Here is a 21853-nt window from a genome sequence, read left to right as displayed (position 1 = left end):
TAAGGAAATAAAAATATGTGCATTTGTTATTTACATGGCGGACTATGTAAGTAAAAAAAAAACTAAACGTTTTAGCGAGAAGACAAGTTAAGCAGTCCATCTGCGCGAGGATAAAGAAAGAGTCTCCTATTTGGCCTCTTTACTTTTTCTTTACTTTACTTTTACTCTTTACTAAGGGAACGGTGGAAACTCACTATACTGATGACATCTATTAGACTAGATATTTAATTTAATTTGTTAAGCTTAAATATTTGTTTCAAAACTATTTCTAAATTCAGCTCTAATTTCCAGCAAACAAATAAATGAACAATAATAATGAAGTGTGGTTATATCCAAACACAAGTCATATTCTTATGATCCAAAACTCTAAAGCTGGACAAATCTAAACTTGTTTTTAATAAAAAAAATATATAAATGTGCTTATAATAAATATTAATGATACTAATATTAATATTATACAAATGCAAATTGTCATGAATAAACTGAAAAAGCCCAGAAGTTAAGAAGGCATGGAGATAGTGGTTTTTATATTTATATAGAAAATAATAATTTTGTAACATTTGAATTCTTAATTTTTTTTTTTTAATATGTAAAGACATTTATGTATTGCTGTGCATCCTGTGTGCATTAAGCAATGCGTAAACATTTTGACCCACATAGGTGCATAACTAACGCACTCGTGTGGTCCATTTCAGTTCCTCAAAATAGCAACAAGCCTACAATGCCCCTTGACACACCTCCTTTTTAAACCAGCACACCCATGAGTCCACAAAGTGGAATTGTTTGCTATTTAAACAATGTGGTAATGTAAATAATTATTTGTAGTATACCCAGCTGTGTTATTTAGTGGTTATCATGGAATTACATAACTTGGAATGTCATGATTGACCAATTAAAATAAAAAAAAGTTCCTTAGAAACATGAAGTTAAATATATTAAAAACTATTAAAATGTTGTGATTTGATCTTTGTGAAATGTATTGCATTGCACCCGATTGAATTTTTAAAGTTTGCATTGTATTCTATTGTTTTTATTGTGTTTTTATTTGAATTGATTGTTTTAGCTGTCCTGTACGGTTAGCTTGAGTGTCATGAAAGGCGCCTTTAAATAAAATGCAAATATTAAATATATATATATATATATATATATATATATATATATATATATATATATATATATATATATATATATATATATATATATATGATGCTACTTAAAGCATACAAAACAAGCAGTAGACATACAGTACTGAATGAAAATGCCAATTCACTTTTCTAGATGGCACATTTGGGTATAACATTGCATTTTATGCAATAGTGCTCTAAACAAACAAATATACACGCTAAACATTATACTGGGGTAATTAGTGTGCTCCCCACAAATTGGCACCCCTCAAAATCAGCATTTATCTTTTTATTCTGATATTTTATATACAGTATAGCTCTGACAATTTATGTTTCTGCCTATTGCACATTTCATGATGCATATTTTATCCAAGCAGAAAGAAATCGGTTAGACAATTGACAAAAAAAAAGTAAAAATTTTCTGTAATTTTTTTTTTTTTAATCAAGGCAAGCTTTTTTTTTTGGGGGGGGGGGGGGGGGGGGGTTAAAAGAAGTAATTCCAATTTAATGATTACATTACAATGACAAAACAAACTTCCATAAGCTAGACACTAGCTATGTTTCCACTTTATATGCAAAACTGGATTATTGCATAAAAGACATGCCACCTCCTGATTAACTGCGACAAAAGAATCAAAAGTTAAAACAGAATTTGCTGCTGTAAGAGAAGCTGATTCAATCTTTTCTTCATTTAATTAATGACTTGCGCCTCAGAAGGCAATCCTGACACGCAGTAAACGAGCAGAGGCGTTTGAAGGTGTCATACATAAGAGCACAGACACTCTTGATTCTGGAGGTCATTAATAATATAATAGCACTAAAACTTAAATGGTAAGGCAATTTAGAATGACCAAAACAACATTTCAGATGTTTTACAGTGTGCTCAGCCTGCTGGTTTGTCCATTTACACGCATTTTTAGCATCACATGATCTCTTATAACAAGACCACATGACTTTTTTAATGCGCACACTGGAATTTGTTTGGTAAAAGTATTTCCATTGTAGTTTATGCGCATCTTTTCTTATTGATTAAAAAGTTTATCCTACTCAGTGATGCGCATTATTGTTTTCTGCACATTTTTGAAATTTATGTGGATCTTGGCGTTTCCATCAGCCAGTTTTTATGCGCATATCCAAAATAGATGGAAACGTAGCTATTGTAAAGAAGTGTTTGTGCATATTACAACCTGCAAGGAGCTTATGTGAGACCCATCCATAAGAGAGATTCCAGAATCTCAACTAATATTTGATTTATTGAAATTAATGCTGAATATCATGTGTTTTTCCACGATACCCAAGCATTCCTGCGGCACCTAAAGTATTCTGCCTGGTACAGCATTTTGTCTGTTGGTACACCTGTGCTCTATCTTCAGCACTGATCATATTATGTTGACTTTATGATATAAAATGATTGCAGAAGAGTTTGTGTATAAAACAGAGCTTGACCCACATAAAACAAAACTACAAATCGCAAACAGTATTACAACAGAAACTGTCCTGTTCTGATTTAATGGTAGCTGATTGGCACATTTGGGTATAACATTGCATTTTATGCAACAGTGCTCTAAACAAACAAATATACACGTTAAACATTATACTGGGGTAATTAGTGAGCTCCCCACAAATTGGCACCCCTCAAAATCAGCATTTATCTTTTTACTCTGGTATTTTATATACAGTATTGCTCTGACAATTTTTGTTTCAACCTATTGCACTTTACATGATGCAAATTATATCCAAGCAGAAAGAAATTGGTTAGACAATAGGCAAAAATATTCTGCCTGGTACAGCATTTTGTCTGTTGGTACACCTGTGCTGTATCTTCAGCACTGATAATATTTTGTTGACTTTATGATATAAAATGATTGCAGAAGAGTTTGTGTATAAAACAGAGCTTGACCCACATAAAACAAAACTACAAATCGCAAACAGTATTACAACAGAAACTGTCCTGTTCTGATTTAATGGTAGCTGATTGGTGCATCTCTTCTTTTTATTTTTTTTATTTTTTTACAATTCATAATCATGCTCTGTTAGGCAATAGTTAAACATATATGTCAGATATATTAACAGACATGGAGTACAAAGCTATAAGGGGATCTGAGATGTAAAAGCTGAGGGTGAATCAGCTGTGCCAGCTGCTTTTGCTTTCATTTGGGGGTAGAAAGTGAAGTGTTTGCTCTGAAATTATTATAAATATGGATTGGGTGATGTCTTGACAGCACCGGCCAAATATTCAAGATGATTGATGTGCCTGCATGCTTTTTATGTAGTCTTCCATCTTCTATGATAATGTCTTTTAGAGGCTGAATACCAATTTTTGTTGCTTGGATAATGTGAAAAGGGGAAGTGCAATCTGTGCGGAGGAAGCTTTATGTTTTTTTCTTCTTACCTGAAACTATACTTTCAACATATAAAAGTACTGTAACTTCTCCTGCAGGTTTCAAGCTATATTCTCCAAATTTGCCACAGTCTTGCAGCCTGTTCTGGCCATTTCCATAGTTAATAAGTAACTTCCATTGAAATTTTTAATATATAAATGTGATTTTACATGGCACATGAATTTCAGGTTTATTTCAGTGAAATGAAAGCAGCAAGAGCTTTCCAAACTCATTCTCAAGCTTCCTGCTGGTAAATACGCTCTACATGACCATACTTTTTAGTGTTTTTTTTTTGAGGCTGCTGCATACTAATAAAGCATTTATGCTTAGTTCCCTGCAGAGCAGCCATATATGCTCAAAATTGATTTCCTGATTTCCTGTGTAGTGGCATTCACTGTCCAGGGAGTATAAGTGATTTAGCTAATTTTGCATTCCAGTTTATTTAGTTTGTCTTCTATTTTGCAAAGAAAAAACACATTTTATAAAACAACATTTTCACTTTTGTGCACAATAGAATGCACCACATTCTAAAATGCTGGGTTGCTGTAACCCATTGTTAAGTCTAATATGGCCATCCCAACATTGAGGTAAATTTTTTTAATTAAATTTAAATGACACTTTTAACCCAGGTGTTGGGGTTTGTCCATACCTGACCCAACATTGGGTTACAACATGCCATTACTTTTAGAGTGTATTTATATACTACAATAGAGGGAGGAATGGAAGAAGATTGCAAAAATGATTGCAATATATTGTAGAAAAAAGATTGTAAAAATGTGACTATAAAAACTATGATACATCTAACAGGCAATTTCATATAATTTTACAGTAAAATAATTAAAAATTATATTGTACAATCCCAAATCAAAATTAAAAAAGAAAGTAGTGGTTTCTAAATTAAATGACTTGTATTTCATTTCAGACAATCAAACAAACATTTAATGTGTTCCTCGTGATTTTTATTTATTTATTTTATTTTTTCAAAATAAACACATATTGCAATTGTGGTTCTTGCAGGACATAAAAAATAAACAGTAAAGCATTTAACACTTTGTAATGTTGCCATTCCTTTTCACAACACTTTTATGACATTTAGGGACTGAAGACATCAAGTGATGAAATGTTTTAGGTGTAATTTGTCCCATTCTTCCTGCAAACATGTCTTAAGGTTAGCAACAGTGTGGGATCTAAGTTGTTGCATTTTGAGCTTCACAATGTGCCACACATTCTCTGTTACAGACAGGTCAGGACTGCAGGCAGTCCAGTCAAGAACCTGTATCCTCTTTCTCCACAACCAGGACTTTGTAATGAGTAATGAGTGCAGAATGTGGTTTTGCATTGTTTTGTTAAAATATGTATAAGCGTCCCTGGAAAGGAAAGCAGCTATATTTTTATGTACATTTTAGCATAAATAGTACCATCACAGAAGTGCAGGTTACCTTAGCCAATAGTACTGACACAACTCCATACCATGACAGACCCTTGCTTTTGGACTTGTTGCTGGTAACAGTCTGGATGATCCTTTTCTTCTATGACCATGTGATGTTCATTTCTCACAAAAAATACCTGAAATACTGATTCATCTTACCACAGTACACATTTCCACCATGTGATAGTTCATGCTAGATGCCTTTGAGCCCAGAGAAGTCAATGCCGTTTTTGGACACTGTTAACATAGGGCTTCCTTTTGACACAGTACAGTTTTAACTGGCATTTGTGGATGTAACTATGTAATGTGGTACTTGTCAAAGGTTTGCCAAGGCATTCATGTGGTGACATTGTTTATGTAATGATTCTTGATGCAGAGGGATCGGAAATGCCAGTAGTTCAGCTTAGGCTTGCGCCCTTGTCCTTTACCCACTGAAATTCCTCCAGATTCTTTGAATCTTTTAAATATGTTACGCACTGTTGAAGGGGATCCAAATGTCTTGCTATCTTTCTTGAGTAACATTGTTTTAAACATTTCAATAATTTTCTCATGTATTTGTTGGCAAAATAGTGATCATTCGCCCATCTTTGTTACTAAAAACTTGACCTTTCTTAAATGCTGCTTTTGAACCAAATCATAATTACAAATTGATTTCACACTCAGTCATGGCATAAAACTACACCTTGTTTTGAATACGTGTCCTCTAATGGCAAAAATTACACACTGTGCATTTAAACGTCCCATAATGCAAATAAAAAACATAAATAAATGGTAAACATTAGCTATAAGCTGTTACAATTGTTGATTATTACATTTATTTACAATTTTTTTTAATGCATATTACTGTTCACCTCATAGTAAACAAATGTTATGTGTAATGAACTTCAGTTTTTTTCCCCCCAACATACAATATACCACAACACTACCACAGTTGGTTGGTATGTTAACAATAAATTTCGACTGAAAATATCAGTAAAAGTCAATCAGTAAAGACTAATAGATTGCTAGCAAATCTTTACAGCCAAGGTCTTTCAATGACAGATGCATTTTTTTACCATAAATTTCATGGATTTGTTTTTACGGTGTAGCAAGGAGCTGAAGCGGTTTCACACCCCCTCTCATTTATATGGCAAATGCATGCAAAGCTTGCTGCCGATCGTGTACTGTGTAAAATGCCCCTAATTCCAGTCAGAGCTTTCAAGCTGTGTTCACCAAACTCAGCACAGTACTTCAGCCTGTTCTGACTTAGTGGGCTTTATTTTTCTGAACTGATCATGCTTGATTGTCCTGCAGTGAAAAGCCATTCATCCAATCATTCAAGCTTCAAAGCATTTTAAAAATATCAGGTTATATCCAAGCTTGTCTTAAATTTTCTTCTTCCAGTTAACACATTTTTCAGAATGTGACAAGCCATTTATTTTTCTTGATGTGGCATAGCTGTGCCCAAAGTGCACTAAAAGTGACCATATATATTTTGTTCATTGACTTTAAAGTTATATTAGGACAGTAAAGAGCAGACTGAAACATAAAAAGAGGTTGCTGGCAAGTGGGTATCACTCCCTATAAACTCAACTGCTAATTATACGTAAGAAGCACTCCCACAATCCACTTTAACACAGCTCTAAATACTGTTGCAGGATGTTTGCTTAAAATACCTACATATATAGACCATGTCTGTATTTAATTTTTTCCATTTGCGACTGCCGGTTTCCTCAGTTCCAGAGATCAGCTTTTCTTTAGCAAGTCTTAAAGGCATTTTGGCCAGATTCAGTTTTAAATGCATAAGTTTGTATAAATTTTTTACATTTTGAGAAAGCTCTTGCAGAAGAGTAGTTAAAAATGTATGTAATGGAAGAGCTTTATAGATTAGCACACTAAAGGTTTGACTCTGCACTTGGGGCTTGATAAATGTTTATGGTGCAGCAGAAGCTGAGCAATTACACCACCTCTTCTCTAAAGTTATGATACAGTCATGTTTTATGGAAGTCCTGATAGTAAACCGTGCGCTCTAGTGTGAAGATGTGGAGGAACAATTATCATTTGGATTCTAACACTGCTGGGATGAAGACTGATTGTCATCTGTGGGTTCGGCAAAGAATGCTGTCAAGATAAGTGATAAAGTGAGTTGCATTAGGGGTCCAGACTGCAACAGAAATTCCTAATGCAACTAAAAAATCTAGTTACAACTGGCAATGTCTTGTTTGTGTGTAAATTCTGTTTCATTGGATACTATCTTGTGGACACCAGAGTTGAATGCCAATGAAAAATGACTCTCATGAACTTGTTGTTTGCAATGAATCATTTAAAATGATGCGTAAGACCTCAACCTAGCAATTTGAATCCAATTTAATAAGTTTAGATGTGCCTGACATCCTTACTTGGAGTAATTTTTCATGTCTGATTCAAAATGAAACAGGAATCATTTTTTTAATTAATCAGATACCATCTTGTGCATTCCAACATTGACTGCCAATGAAAACTGACTCTGAAGAACTGATTGATTGTTGTAGAGTTATTTTAAATTATTAATGAAACCCACAGACATTCTTGTAGGAATCAGACAATTTTTTACTGGTACTTGGTAAATGCTTGTCAACAGCTACTGGCTAATTGAGAGTCGGAATTACATTAAATAAATAAAGATTTATTTATACATTTACACTCACCGGCCACTTTATTAGGTTTATATGCTCACTGCAAGACGCAACTGCTCATTGACACAAATTTCAAATCAGCCATTCATATGGCAGCAACTCAATGCATTTAAGCATGTAGACATGGTCAAGATGATCTGCTGCAGTTCAAACCAAGCATCAGAATTGGAAAGAAAGGTGATTTAAGTGAATTCGAATGTGGCATGGATGTTGGTACCAGACGGGCTGGTCTGAGTATTTCAGAAACTGCTGAACTACTGGGATTTTTATGTATAACCATCTCTAGGGTTTACAGAGAATGGTCTAGACTGGTAGAATGGCCTTGAGCTGATAGAAAGGCAACAGTTGCTCAAATAACCACTATATCTGAGGTATGCAGAAGAGCATCTCTGAATGCACAACACGTCATACCTTGAGGCGGATGGGCTACAGCATCAGAAGACCACACTACTCCTGTCAGCTAAGAGCAGAAAGCTAAGGCTACAATTCGCACAGGCTCATTAAAATTTGACAATAGAAGATTGGAAAAATGTTGCCTGGTCTGATGAATCTCAATTTCTGTTGCAACATGCAGATGTAGGGTCAGAATTTGGCATCAACAAAATAAAAGCATGGATACATCCTGCCTTGTACCAATGGTTCATGCTGATAGTCGTGGTGGAATGGTGCGGGGGATATTTTCTTGGCACACTGTGGGCCCATTATTACCAACTGAACATCACTTTTCTAGTAAAGTGTACCTAATATAGTTATTTATATAAGAGTTATTTTTCACTAACTTTACTGTATGGTTTTCTTTGTTTAGTGGATAATGTTGGAATGGTCAGATCACCTGTCAATCTCCCTGAGAAAGGGCAATAGAGTGGTACAGGTATGACATTAAAGTCCAAAGAAGAGTCCACCATGGGATCCCTTGAGATTTAAGATTTCTAATGGGGTTTTGTAATTGTTATTTTTGGGGGGATTTAATAAAAATAATGTCAGTAACTAATGTCATAACTAATTGATACTTGAATTTTCGTAGACATGAGATGCATAGACTCACACCCCAAATGTTCATAATTAGTTCTTAGAAACATGTTAAATAACCTAACAATGCTGTTATAAAATACACATCCACTTTCATTGTTACAGTAGTAACCATATAAAAAAATGGAATCGCTTCAGATATCTCATTTTGTAACACTTTAGTTTAAGCAATATTTCTCACTATTAACTAGTGACTTTTTATATACCCCTTTTACAAGGTAGTGATAATGCATTTAAATCAGCATCAGCATCTAAAATATATCTTTTAATATTTAGATTTAAAAAAGATGTACATTTGTAAAGCTATTTTTTATTGTATATTTTTTGCATCAATTTACAAAAAACTAATTAACACAGTATGTGAGGTGTTTCTAATGCAGTGTTCAGTGTTGGGAAAGCTTGAAAAATGTAGTGAGCTAAGCTATTAGCTACTCTACTTAAAATTTTGCTTAACTACACTAAAAGCTACCCTCTGGGAAATGTAGCAAGCCAAGCTAAAAGCTATATGGCAAAAGTAGCTTAGCTATATCTAAGCTAATAAATTTAATTTTTAAATCAAAGAAACTTATATACAAGTCAATCATATCTTAGTGATCAATAAAATTGCCAATGAAATATATGAGGCATAATAGTTAAGTTCAGTTATTTACTGTAAATAATATGCTGTACTAAACAGAAACCCATTATAGTATATTACAGCAAAAACAAGAAATCCAATAAAACCAGGTGTTACACATTTAAAATACTATTGTAATTTATAGTAAAGAGAAATATTTTGAAATAAGCATTATATTGTGTTGTGTGTGTATATATATATATATATATATATATATATATATATATATATATATATATATATATATATATATATATACCTGTATAAATATATAATTTTTGTATTATGTGGTCACAAAAGTGTTCTCGTATCTTGAAAATATTTAGTTTGAACCTCGAAAGGCATGTAGTCTGTTTTGAGGATGTTGTTTTTTGGACTTTGAATGAGTCAATGAAGGATGAGGGAGATCTCAGATTTTATTTAAAATATCCAAATTTGTCTTCGTGTCACGGTCGATGAGGGGAGAAGGAGCGAGGACTCAAGTGCAAAGAAATAATGGGTATTTATGAATAATAAAATAAAAATAAAAGGCAAAACAAAACTACCCCGAGGGGGAAAACATTATCAAAACACACTAACTTGGCTGGGCTGGCAAGGCAAGGCAAGGCAAGGCACGGCAAGACTGGAGCAGGAACACAGGGGGAGTGTAGACGACAAACTGGCACAGAACTGAAAACATGAGGGGATTATAAAGCAAAAGTAAATTGACACAAACAGGTGAACATGACAAACTAATAATGAGTTAACAAGGAGGGTGGGACTAGACAATAGACGGGAGAGCGCATGACACAGAGAGACAACACAAGCCATGCGCTTACATAAAACAGGACAAGAACATGCAGCCAATGAGAGAACTCATTAACCGCATGTTCATGACAAGACAAGCACAACACTGAAGCACACGACAAAAAAACTAGTGAAACAAGTGCTCGACCCAAGAAAACTTGAGCCGAGCACAACAGAACAGGATTAGACATGACTAGTGTCCGGATTCTGCCACCAAAACAAGAATTTACATGACCAGAGTGCCAGAACCCTGACACTTCCAAAGATGAACCAAGGTCTCAGGGGTGTAACTACTGGAAGGTGAGTATTTAATGACAAATTCTTTATTTTTATTTATGCTAACCCTTTGAATTTAGTATTTTTCTTATTTAATTTTCATTCTGTAAGCCTTTACATGCAGGGAAAGAACTGTTATATTGTGTTTTGATTGACTGCTAACTTGAGAACATCATACATTTTACATGAGGTTATTTGACACAGGTTTTCAGCTTGATCCCTGCCACTCAAAACCACAGGATGTATTCTTGTTGGCAGGCTTTTTTCTCAGTTTGATGCGGACTCTCTCATTTGTGTGTGCAGGGCCGAACTGTTACGCGGACACATCGGTGATCCCTGCCGGCCGAGAGGTGAAGATTGACGAATGCACCATCTGCTACTGCACGTACGAGGAGGGCACTTGGCGTATCGAGCGGCAGGCGACCTGCAGCAAGAACGAGTGCCAGCCGAGCTAAATCGGTGATGGGGGCTCGAGACCCTCAGCCTTCACCCGGACAGCTGTGGATCTGGATCACCCATCCCAGCTGTGGTCTGTATGGGCTCAGCATGGCGGCCCTGAGCCTCACACGCAGCCAAAACACCAGCACCGCGTGGCGTTACATCAGTCACGGCCATTTATGACTATGAACTCAGATTGTCCCGTAGCATGTAGCGGACGGCCCGATTAGCCTGGAAACAAGGCCAAGGTTCAAAGTGCCAAATTCTACATTCCTCCTGCTACGATGGAGCCTCTGAGTTAGCATAGCATAGTCATGACGAGTGATGAGATTCATGTTAGAGTTATATATATAGTCTTAGGAGGCATGGCGTTGAATTCAACTACTATATTAATACTTCGAGTTTGTATTGAGATTTATAACCCATATAAATGATATTTATTTATGTATGTGCTGGTTTAACGATTACGATTGGAGTGTCTGATTTACAGTGAAATAATATTTTTTATAGCCACTGTATTTTGATATGCCGTACCGTTTAATACCGAATCGACTTTAATCTGTCTTATTAGAATGTATAACACACCTACAGCTGTCAATGTGTCTGGAGGATTGGCCCATCAGAAATGAGATGATGCTGCTGTCAGGAGTGACACAAAACATCTAACACAACGTCAGGATAGTCAACAGAGCAGAATGGATTTGAGGAAATCAAAAAAGGGGGAAACGCTGCTTGCAGATGTTTGCATTTGTGTTCGGTCTCTATTGTGCTCTTATATGAGGTCCGGTTTGCTAAGATGTGTTTCTATGTGTATGTGTTTTTATGTTCCAAATAAATCGTTACACTGTGCACGCTTGTTTGCGAGTAGATACTGATGTGAGGTCAGCTAAGGTTAGTTACCATTTTAAACCCAGGACCACGCTTGAAATGTCAAGTAAAAAAGATGAAAAATGGCACATATTTCAGAGGGAATATTGAACCAGGCGACTCCAAGTGGAGGATTCCAATAACCAGATGGGTTAATTTTAGCTATGTCAATAAAAGCCCCATGTATTAGCATTTTGCACACAAACCACTTAACCCCAGGTTTTCTGTACCAGCGGTTGGTGAACTAAATTGAAGTATAAATCGCGCTGTTTAAAAAGATTCTGAGAAATAGCAAGCACAATATTTGCAGTAGTTATTAGAATATAAAACTGGAGCAAAGGGAGCTGTGAAACTATAACTTTTACTGTATGTAGTTTTAACAGTGTTCAAACAATGTGTTCCTATATTCATTCTGTAACAGTTAATATTATTTAATTGATTAAAGCCAGTTAATTTAGACCAGTGTTTTTCACCTTTGTTCTTGGAGGACCACCAGCTCTGCACATTTTCCATGTCTCCTTAACCAATCACACCTGATTCAGATCATCAGCTCATTACCAGAGACTGAAAGACTTCTAATGGGTTTGACAGACAAAGGAGACATCCAAAGCATGCAGTGTTGGTGGTCCTCCAGGAACATGGTTGAGAAACACTGATTTAGATAATAACCCAAGAGTCTGTGTGGGAGTGTGAATGTAAATCAAGTTAAGTTAATCAAGAATATGGAAGCTTTAAAAGCAAAAGCAGATATTTGTACTCAAGATAATATTTAACAGGAAGCCAATGTAAAGCAGGAGATATGTTGTGATTTTAAGTAATTACAATAAAAGCAATTGTGTGTATTGCAGAATTAGACTTAGTACTAGAAGATTTTTTACATTTTTTTATTGAAATTTAACTTAAGAATATTGCTTAAGAATCAAATATGGACAGAGCCAAGACAGAGTCTTGAGGAATGCCTGTAGTAACAGGTGAGGAAAATGATAAATATTTGGGCTAATTAAGTTTAACCAGAGAAATAAATATAAAACAAATGAGAAGAACACTAGTAATGCCAACAGAAATGAATTATCTGAAGCATTACGAGAAATGGTATTAAAAAGTGCACTTAAATCCCACTAAACAAGCATCACTGTATGTGTCTAAAGTCAGCCAATCAAAACAGATAATTGGTATTTTTTTACAGAACAGTAGATCAGATCACCAGTAAAAATTTAAACACTGCTCAGAAATAACAAAAATAAATAAATAAAAATCTCATTTTTATTTGTAATTGTACTTTGCATACTTATGTGGTGATAAAACATGATCACTTGAAGATAGAATAAAATGCTATCTTTTATGCTATCTAAAAATAAACTAATAGTTTCTTTATATATATATATATATATATATATATATATATATATATATATATATATATATACAGGTGAATTGGGTTGGCTAATTTGTCCGTAGTGTATGAGGGTGACAGGCCCAGACGACAGGCCGGTCGGAATGTGTAAAAAAAGTTGTTATCATATGGACAAGTCTAAATGGAGGACTTGTTCCAAAGAGCCTACCCCGCAACCATACGGGACTAAGGCCAAATAAACATATATATATATATATATATATATATATATATATATATATATATATGTATATATATATATAAATGAACTGTTGTATAAATGTTGTTATGGATGTAAAGTAATATTTTCCTTATCGCAAACACAACAGCAATCTGGTAGTGATTGTGCTGCTTTTTTTTGTTATTGTGATATCTTGATTGCAAAAGAGAAATACTGGGAAATCTCTGTAGACTGATGGCATTTCATGCTGTTTAGCCTTATAATCATAAAATGTCAGCAAAATCAACAGTTTTGTCATTACTTTAGATATTTTGGTAGATAATCACACAAATACTAACTATAAAGTGATGTTGGTGAAGTAGCAAGGGTTTCTGCTGTTCTGACATCAGCTGCAGATGTAAATGAATGGTGAAAGAAAGTAGTTCCCCTTCAGATGGGGACCTTCAATGCTTTCAGTGGATTTAATTATTAATCCACGAAATGGGGATTTCGTTTCAGAAAGCCAATTGTCTGAAAGAGTATATAACAGGCCAATGAAATGCCTGCGTAAGGCAATGAAAGGCAGTGTAAGCTTGCGCACCTGGAACTTATTACCAATTAGCTCCGCATATAAGGACAGGGAAAGCAATGAAACGCCATCCTTTTCGCTTCAGAGACTATTTCAGCCTTTTGAGAGAGTCGATGAGGGTTCCTCCTGATTTCGAGTGAACGAGAGCATTCTCCCGGTCCAGAGTGTGTACTCGCAGCGGCAGACGGTCGAGCTGGGTTTCTACCTTGCCTGGCGTTCTTTGGGTCCAGTCCTACAGAGCGGTGCGTATAAAGTTGCAACATCACAAAAAGAGCAACACAGTCGTGCAACATATCCTTTTCAGGATGGTGCTCCAACCGTGCGTTTCTGGATGCGGTGGTTTCCTGTCCCCGGATGATGAGCATGGGCACTGCGTTTCATGCCTGAGGGTCCAGCACGTTAATGCGCTGCTCTCGGGCAGTTCATGTCGTCATTGCGATGCCATGACTGTTGCACAGTTAAGATCGCGGCTAGCCTTTGCAAAAGGGCAAACCACCCCAGCTGTCCTCTGCACTGCAGCGGGCACTCGGGCAGATCTGAGGGTTTCAGCGAGAGATAATCCGTCGCCCACGGACCCGCGAACCTCCAAGCGCTCCATCCAAGCTTCGGGCGGGGGAAGCGATCCGTCTAACCAGATGGCAGCCCTTACGCTCGATGACACCGGAGACCAGACATCCGCCGCGACATCGTAGGGTGGGCTTTCATTGTCCGATGATGATCCAGACCTCTCAAGACGGTAAAGATCCAGCTGTCAAGACGGATCCTGAAATGGACATGTAAGCCGTGCCGGGCTGCTTCAGCCGTGGGTTGGAGATGGTTTATCCCCCAGCTCAGCGGCTGGACTGAGAGCTTACATGGAGCTAGAGCTTACATGGCTGCGGGCCAGGCTGCATCCGCCTTGCACGCGATGGCCACCTACCAGCGCTACCAAGCGTAGGCGCAGGCGCTGGCCGAGCTGCACCAGGGTGGGTCCAACCCAGGCTTGTGAGCTTCGCACTGCATCCGACTATCCGACACTGCTCTTCGGACCACTAAGTCCGCTGCGTGTGCGTTGGGGAGGACGATGTGCACATTAGTGGTCCAGGAGCGCCACCTCTGGCTAAACTTGGCTGATTTGCGAGAAGTCGACAAAGTCGGTAAAAGTTAGTCAGTAAAGTTCCCCATTAGGTGAGCCCTGCAGATTCCTCCGAGGCCCCCAGCACTGACTTAGCGGAGGAGTCACTTGCTAGCCCACTACATTGTAGGTCTGCCTGCTGGTCAGCCCGTGTTTTGGGTATAGGCGCCCGCTATGCGTGATCCCCACTAGGCAATCCCATATGCTTATTCAGCCACAGTGCAGTCCCCCCTTTCGGGCGAGCCTGTGTCTTTCCTCTCTGCTAACTATCTTATTATAAGCATACTCCTTCTTCTCAGGGCTAGTCCATATATTTTGCCATCATATCTCCCCACTGGGTAGCAGGTGGCCTCCGCAGCGTCCTCCCTATCAGGACTGCACGCTTTCCCAACGTACTGTCGTATTTTCCTAGAATTATCTAGACGCTTGCGACTTCCCAAAAATATATCAAAATCCGTAAAACTTCTTTGAAGTGGGATAAGTAAGGGCCAGGGATCACGTTGAAAGACCGCGCCTCTCTTTGATGCATGAGCGCTCATGCCAACTGTGTTGTGCGCTCATGCTAATGGTTGTGTTAACTGTAAGTAGAGAATTAGATGTTACAACTTGAAGCACAAAATATGTTTTGCGGTGCGATCAGGAATGTCAAAAAACAATGAATCTCAGTGAACACATCCAGTAGCTATTTGCTCTTTTTAATCAAACTCCCAGCCTGAGGAAAGTGTCTTGTTGAACTTTGTCACACTGAAGAAGAGCTTTTGTTAAATGGTAAGACATCAAATGCACTACAGAATTTCTCCTTTTTAAGGCATTTTTAAGACTCAAGAGGAGGTAAAACCAATGACAGAATTTGGAAATATACAATAGATGATTAGGTATGTAATTACACTGTAATTAAGGAAAATGGTGATGAAGTGGGTCCATATATGTACTCTGCAGTCAACAATAACAGCGTTGAGCAGCTTGAGGACCTCAGGACTGAGAAGCACTGGTTTAGGTGATTCAGTCAGCTCAAACACCTCCCACTGATGGAGATGTGAGATACATGGTAAATGCTTCTGTGCCTCAATAATAAAAAACAATGCCTTGTGGGATACTTCCTCTGTGAATATGAATGCAGTTGAATTCAATCTGGGTTGTTTTCTTAATTTATTTAGCTTAACTTCAAATGACAATATTGTTATTTTGGTTACAACGCACCATTTAAAAACAAGTTTTCAGAACAATATGTTGATAAGGTCAACATATTACATTAAATGTCAGAATTTAAAAAGTGCATAAATTACCCACAATTCTCCATTTAAGACTAGAGATGCTGGCAAAAACACTGTGTGTCATTTATTATTGTTATTTCATTTAATTTTCCTTTGGCTTAGTCACTTTATTTATCCAGGGTTGCCACATCGCAATAAACTGCCAACTATTCCATCATATGTTTTATGCAGCGGATCCCCTTTCAGCTGCAACCCTGTACTGGGAATCACCCATACACTCTTACACTCACTACGGCTAATTTATTTTATTTTTTTATTTGTAAGGTATATGTTGTATGTTATAAACATCTTATTACAACTATTTTATATTTTCTTGTTTCCTTATTTCGTTTTTCTGTTTACAGTATTTTCAGAAATATGGAGTGATAAAACAAAATACCTTTCACTTTGATTTGTCAAATAATAAAACAAGCTTAGCCTGACATTATTGTCAAAGCCCGGCCAGGTTCTGCCCTCACTTAATCATCACAATCACAGTCAACTGAGTTCTAATCAGTTGAGCACCTGCACGTCAATCCCACGTTCATCATCACTCCAGCACCATAAAGACCCTCACCATCCCTTACTCAGTGTCGGGCCTTGTTGCTACAAAGTACTGCTAGCTTCTCACAGTGAGTGTCTATTACTAAGACTACCAAGTTTACTTAAATTTCTCGTTCCCTATGATCTCCAGTGTCCTTGTACTGTGCTTTCTCCTAGTCCTTTCCTCTGTTTTCTCCTTGATTACATCTATCTGTGTGCCTGGCTGTCGTTACTCCTTTGGTCCCTCTGATTCTTCTGGTCTACCATATCTATCCTGCAAAGCATCTTTAATAAGTTCTATTTATACCCTATCATACTATTCCATAAACAGTTTTTATGCTTGAATCTTTGGTTCCAGTCTTCTTCTGTGTCAGTCATCCAATGTTCAGGACTGCATTTCTCAAAACCTTAAGTTGCACCTTAGCATTAATACATGATCTTAATAAAGACTACCCTTTTTCATAATGTTGGTCTGGACCATTGCACTAGTAATACCTTATCATGGCTTTTTTACATTTTAGCCTATGAATATAACTGTGTGTTTAAATATATATATATATATATACCCAGTGTTTAATTACTGTGGGCTACATTAAAGAGTTGTTATGCAAAAACTAAAGTTAATTTAAAGAGTTTTTTTTTATTAAAAATCTTCATTATTATTATTATTATTATTATTATTATTATTATTATTATTATTATTATTATTATTATTATAATAACAATATAACACAATTTTTAGATATTGCTTCTTATGGCTATCCAACTTTTTATGACTCCTCTCACACTTTTTTCTGCCATAGGGTACAGTATATGTACACTCTCTGACAAAAGTCTTGTCATCAATCCCAGGTGACAAAACAAAATAAAAATATCTTACTTCTAGTTGATCATTTGGAAAAGTGTAAGAAGGTAGATTTTTCCAATGTTTTATCTGCTGAACTGCATCCCAGTAAATACTGTTAAAGACCTATTGGAATCCTTATAGATCCAAAGATTCTCACAGCAATCAGTCGGTATTTGTGAAGGAAAAATCATGGTTTGGGGTTACATGCAGTATGGGGCATGTGAGAGATCTGCAGAGTGGATAGCAACATCAACAGCATGAGTATCAAGACATTTGTGCTGCCCATTACATTATAAATCACAAGAGAGGGCAAAATCTTCAGCAGGATAGCACTCCTTCTCATACTTCACATTAAAGTTCCTGCAAGCAAAGAAGGTCAAGGGGCTCTAGCATTGGCCAGCCCAGTCACCAGACATAAACATTACTGAGCATGTCATGAGGTAAGATGAAGGAGGAGGCAGTGAAGATGAATCCAAAGAATCTTGATGAACACTGGGAGTGAATTCATAAATAAGTTATTTAAGTCATTGCAGACTCATTAAAATCTCTTAATCCACTATGATAAAAATTTAAAAGCAGCTGGGAAAATAAAACCAAATTTCACTTTTGATGGATTGAGACTCGAGATTAAGGGTTAGTCATGGTTGAGTATTTTTTGCGTCACAGATGCTGAGCTCATTGCTAATTATAAATTAAGGACATGACAAAAAAGTAAATGGTCCTCATTTAAATGTGAGTTTTACCATGCATATCAAACAATTCAGCACCAGGGACAGCACCTTGCAATGCCATACATGAGAAGGGAAATCTAGAGCAACATCTTTGGGTCATTGTTTGAGAAAAATGAAGAAATGCTATAACTTTAATTAAGATTTACCTTTATTCAGAGTCATTATAGCCTACGAATAAATAGCATTATCCTGACGCACAGTGCAGATTTTTGTGCTAGAAATTAATGCAAATTAGCACATAAGAATACATAATTTCAATATTTGAACCTTTAGAACTTTTAGAAAAATGTTCAATCTACTTTAAAAGTTCAGTGAAAATATTTTTAGTTTTATTAACCTATTCCCCTGCAGTGCTTTGCCTTAAAACAAAGCAAATCAGTGCTAAAATCTTGATCATTAGCATGATATGAAAGGTGCGAAGTGAAGTCGGCAATTTAAAGTGACATGAAAACATGGCCCAACATCAGGTGTGATTTCAAAGATGCATGAGCTGAATCTTGCATCAAAGTCATTGAGTCGGGTCCCTCTTGCCATATGGCAGCTTTTAAATGCAGTTGGGTTTGATGTCAAGGGCTCTGAGAGCTACAGAGAGCACAGCACTGAGTAGATTATACTCCGCAAGATTTTTTTTTGTTGCCACTTCAGTGCGTTGAGCCCTCAGCAAACAAACAGCCAGTCGGTCTTTGGGATTTTTCGACAGTGGCCTCATTTAGGCGTAGAAACGGCAATTAGTTTTTAGGGATTAAAGATGAGGTTTACAAGGAGAGGTTTATATTTCCCTCATGATGTTTTATCAGCAGTTAATAATGTGTCCAATCAATTAAATGAGCATAAAATTACACAACATAATTACAGGGAGATTATGAATAACAGAACTGAATTATACGTCTTAAAAAGAAATGTTAGAGGATTATAAAAAAAACTCACTTTTTTGTCAATTTGAAAGGTGGCTGATATAAGCATTGCCCAAAATGTTATTTTATAATATGTTTTTTTCCCACAACAACAATATGAGCATGGTGGCTCAGTGGTTAGCACTGTTGCCCCACAGCAAGAAGGTCACTGGTTCAAGTTTTGGCTGGGCCAGTTAGCATTTGTGTTGAGTTTGCATGTTCTCTCCATGTTCACATGGGTTTCCTCCGGGTGCTTCAGTTTCCTACACAGTCCAAAAGCATGTGGTATAGGTGAACTAAATATAAACTAAATTGGCCTTGGTGCATGAGTGTGAATGAGTGTTTCCCAATACTGGGTTGTGGCTGAAAGGACATTTGCTGTGTAAAATAAATGCTGGAATTGTTGGGGTTCATTCCGCTCTGGCAACCTCTGAAATAGAGACTAAGCCAAAGGAAAATTATTAAATGTGCATCTAGGTTTACTATTTGTGTTTCATTGTCAATAACGAATAATTAGTTTTATTGATATTTAATTAAAAAAATCTTGCACACTTAATTTGCAATATGAAATGCTACAGTAAAGGGTAATTGCTACAGGTAGGTATCTTTAAATTTGCTTAAACTAAACGTTCTAAATTATGGCTGTATTACACAAGGATTCTGGCACAACAATGCGAAGCATACACTTGCCTTTAAGGGGAAACACGTCAAACTTAATAAAATATTGTCTGACAGCTCGCGACCTCATCCGGCATGGGCACCAATACTAAAATATTAATATGATTGAGATAATACTCTTATTACGGGTCTACCATGTAAGCAGCGATCAACGAAAGGACCACCGAGTCATGAAATGTGGAGTTTTTTTTTCATTCGCCATGCGGTATCAAATTCCATTAAAACAGAAGTCGAAAGTTAAACCCGAAATGGAGTGAAACTCTAGAGAGCCTGGTGATGCAACATTAGGTCTTTTATACTGAAACTTGCCTTAAAAAAGTGCTTCCTTTGTCTTATCCATGTTTCTTTGCAGGTTAAACACACGTCAACCACAACAGAAACTAAAAAAACCTGCAACTGTGTCAATTGCTTTTTTTTTTTTTTTTGATGCGTAATTATTTCCAATTAATCGCATGCGTTAACGCATAATAGTTTTAAGATATATTATATATATATATATATTAGGGGTGTAACGGTTCACAAAAATCATGGTTCGGTTTGATACGATACAGTGGTGTCACAGTTCGGTACGTTTTCGATATAGCAAAAAAAGAAAGAGGCCAGAGGATTTCTCTGATTTAAATTTTTTAATCTATTAAAACTAACAACATAAAAGTATTAACTTGTTTTTTTTTTCTTTTACTTTAAACAGTAATAGAGCTATACTTCCGGGGTTTCTTCTTAGCAGCAAATTAAACAAATCCTTCTTTATACTCAAAACAAAAAAAGCTTCCTATAAAAAATAAATATAGTATTGTAGCAGTTAAACAAATAATAAGAAAATAACAATTTAGTTTGTATATGGAACTTTTCAGAAAGATGACTATACACCTTTTCCTCAGACAGCACAGATCTGCTTGATTTGACTGTCACCTGCCATTTCAGTGGATCTGAAAGCAGAAATTTGAACTGAAATGGGCTTTTGAAGGAATAATGTAACGGGGCTCTATTACATTTAACATTTTCTTAAAACTCTACGTTTTCACTACCGATTAAGATCTCTCAGATGTTTTTTTTTTCACGACTCTCTTGGTAGCGGTGATGGTGGCATGTGCTTGCAATGTACCTGATCGGCAGGGGTGAGTTGTGCCCATTGTACCTGAAGAACTGGTACGTACTCCCTTTTATCTTTTTAGATGTTTGTCTGAATTGAATCTTTCGGTTTGTAATGCGTACTGAACCGAAAGTCTCGTACCGAATGGTTCAATACGAATACGCGTACACCCTTAAAAAAAATGTAAAAAAAAAAAAAAATATATATATATATATATATATATATATATATATATATATATATATATATATATATATATATATATATATATATATTTTTTTTTTTTTTTTTCTTTACAATATATACAAATTTACAAATATATATATATATATATATAATGGATATATAATGGATATATATTGGTGACGCTGTGGTGCAGTAGGTAGACAGCAAGAAGGTCGCTGGTTTAACTGACCCTCGGCTGGGTCAGTTGGCGTGTCTGTGTGGAGTTCGGGTATCCTCCGGGTGCTCCGGTTTCTCGCACAGTCAAACGACATGTGATACATGTGAATTAGGTAAGCTGAAATTGTCCGTAGTTTGTGTGTGAATGAGAGCATATGGGTGTTTCCCAGTGATGGGTTGCAGCTGGTAGGGCATCGGATGCTTAAAACATATGTTGGGTAAGTTGGTGCTTCATTCCGTTGTGGTGACTGGGAACTGCAGTCAAAATTGAAAATACTTTCAAATACAGGTTGCCAGATTGATGACACTATTGGGAATAATGGCAACTCCCACCAAAAAAGTGTGTGTTTAAAATACAATCTAACAGGCATCTAAATACAGATAACTTGGCTAACATAAGGCAACATTTGGCTTGTCAGTGAAAACACAATAGACGTCTAACAATAGTCCAAAATAGGCTAGTCAACAAATAGACAGATTACACAGCGTAGTCATTCATTCATGTCTATTTGAAGACTAGTCTGTTTTGGACTATTCTTAGATATCTATTAGATATC

General features: G+C 36.4%; 1 protein-coding gene across 2 annotated transcripts in view; it reads left to right on the top strand.

Moving 5' to 3' along the window:
* The window catches only part of vwc2 (von Willebrand factor C domain containing 2), a 42167-nt gene extending 30585 nt beyond the window's left edge, over nt 1-11582 (top strand). The window contains exon 4 of one of the 2 annotated variants that reach the window (XM_005156699.5): nt 10599-11582. In XM_005156699.5, coding sequence (XP_005156756.1) covers nt 10599-10750 — 152 coding nt within the window. In that variant the 3' untranslated portion in view covers nt 10751-11582. The remainder of the gene's footprint in view (nt 1-10598) is intronic. The other variant, NM_001114628.1, reaches the window with a different exon arrangement.
* The last annotated feature ends 10271 nt before the right edge of the window (nt 11583-21853 follow it).

Source organism: Danio rerio, chromosome 13, assembly GCF_049306965.1.
Source record: "Danio rerio strain Tuebingen ecotype United States chromosome 13, GRCz12tu, whole genome shotgun sequence".
NCBI classification, from domain to species: Eukaryota; Metazoa; Chordata; class Actinopteri; order Cypriniformes; family Danionidae; genus Danio; species Danio rerio.
This window is presented reverse-complemented; position numbering and strand designations above follow the sequence as displayed.